This window comes from Rhinopithecus bieti, unplaced genomic scaffold (genome assembly GCF_001698545.2).
Source record: "Rhinopithecus bieti isolate Rb0 unplaced genomic scaffold, ASM169854v2 scaffold_48884, whole genome shotgun sequence".
Classification (NCBI taxonomy): Eukaryota; Metazoa; Chordata; class Mammalia; order Primates; family Cercopithecidae; genus Rhinopithecus; species Rhinopithecus bieti.
The window spans coordinates 237,428-238,525 of NW_016819304.1; the positions used below are offsets into that span (position 1 = coordinate 237,428).

A 1,098-nucleotide genomic window follows, 5' to 3' on the forward strand; every position below is an offset into this window, starting at 1 on the left:
TTCTATCGCCCTTTTGTCGGTACTGACGGTATGTTAACCGTGAGACTTAGAACCTTGTTTCACAGCCCTGATCGTGCCTCGTGAGAATCTTTTACGTTCTGGGTATTCTGGTATGGAAGAGGAGAAAATCCGGCGCAATCCAGGAAAATAGGGAAGGATAAACCTGGAGCCCGTGCGTTCAGGCGCGCCCGGCTGGGTTTTCCGACGGCCGCGGTGTCTCGGTGGGGACCGGTCCCGGAGGCTTCGGCAAGGACCCGCAGCACCCCCCCACCCGCGGCAGAACTAACCGCGGAGGCCACAGGTCCCTTTAAGGTGCCCGGCAAGCGGAGAAAGGGAGCAGAGGGGGCGGGAGGAGGGTTCGGGAGCGCACGCCACGTGACTCGGCAGCCAAGTTCGCTGCGAGTTTGACAGAAGTTTGAATCGGACTCGGGGGCTTTCTGCTGCCGGCGGAGCACCGCGGCGGCCGCAGCCTCGGAGAGCACGAACAGCAGCTCCCCTGCGACCCAGCTAGCCAGTCAGCCTGGACTCCCGCCCACCGACGGCCGCTCGCGCTCTGGCCCAGCTCGCCTGCTCTGCCCCCGACCCGCAGCTCCCCGCTCCCCCGCGCTGTCCACCTCCTCCCGGTCAGGGAGCCAAGCCCCCACGCCGCGCCCCGCGCCCGCTGCGCCAGCATGTCCTCGACCGAGAGCGCCGGCCGCACGGCGGACAAGTCGCCGCGCCAGCAGGTAGTCCCTGCGCCTCGGACTCTCTCACCCGCCCCTCTCCACCTAGATGTCGGGCTGGACCCTTATCCCACCCCTGGACCGCGTGTGAGTGGGGCAAGGGGACCAGCGCCTTCCCAGAGCTCCCCACCGCCCTGATCCCCCGGCCGGCTGTGTCTCCGCAGGTAGACCGCCTGCTCGTGGGGCTGCGCTGGCGGCGGCTGGAGGAGCCGCTGGGCTTCATCAAAGTTCTCCAGTGGGTGAGTCGCTGCCCCGGCCCCGGGCTATTTCGGGAGCTTGGGCTGTGACGCTGACCCGAAGCAATGGAGCCAGAGTGGGGGCTGGGGAGGTGCTGCGGCCCGGCCACGGCGGAAGGGTGGGGGGCGGTGACAGGTGG

At 67.9% G+C, this 1,098-nt stretch overlaps 1 protein-coding gene across 1 annotated transcript in view; it reads left to right on the forward strand.

Annotated features, from left to right (window-relative positions):
* The first annotated feature begins 309 nt into the window (after window positions 1-309).
* The window catches only part of SYPL2 (synaptophysin like 2), a 19,176-nt gene continuing 18,387 nt past the window's right edge, over window positions 310-1,098 (forward strand). Inside the window, exons 1-2 of the mRNA XM_017858803.1 lie at window positions 310-725; window positions 887-961. Of these exons, the coding sequence (XP_017714292.1) occupies window positions 672-725; window positions 887-961 (129 nt within the window). The 5' untranslated portion in view covers window positions 310-671. The remainder of the gene's footprint in view (window positions 726-886; window positions 962-1,098) is intronic.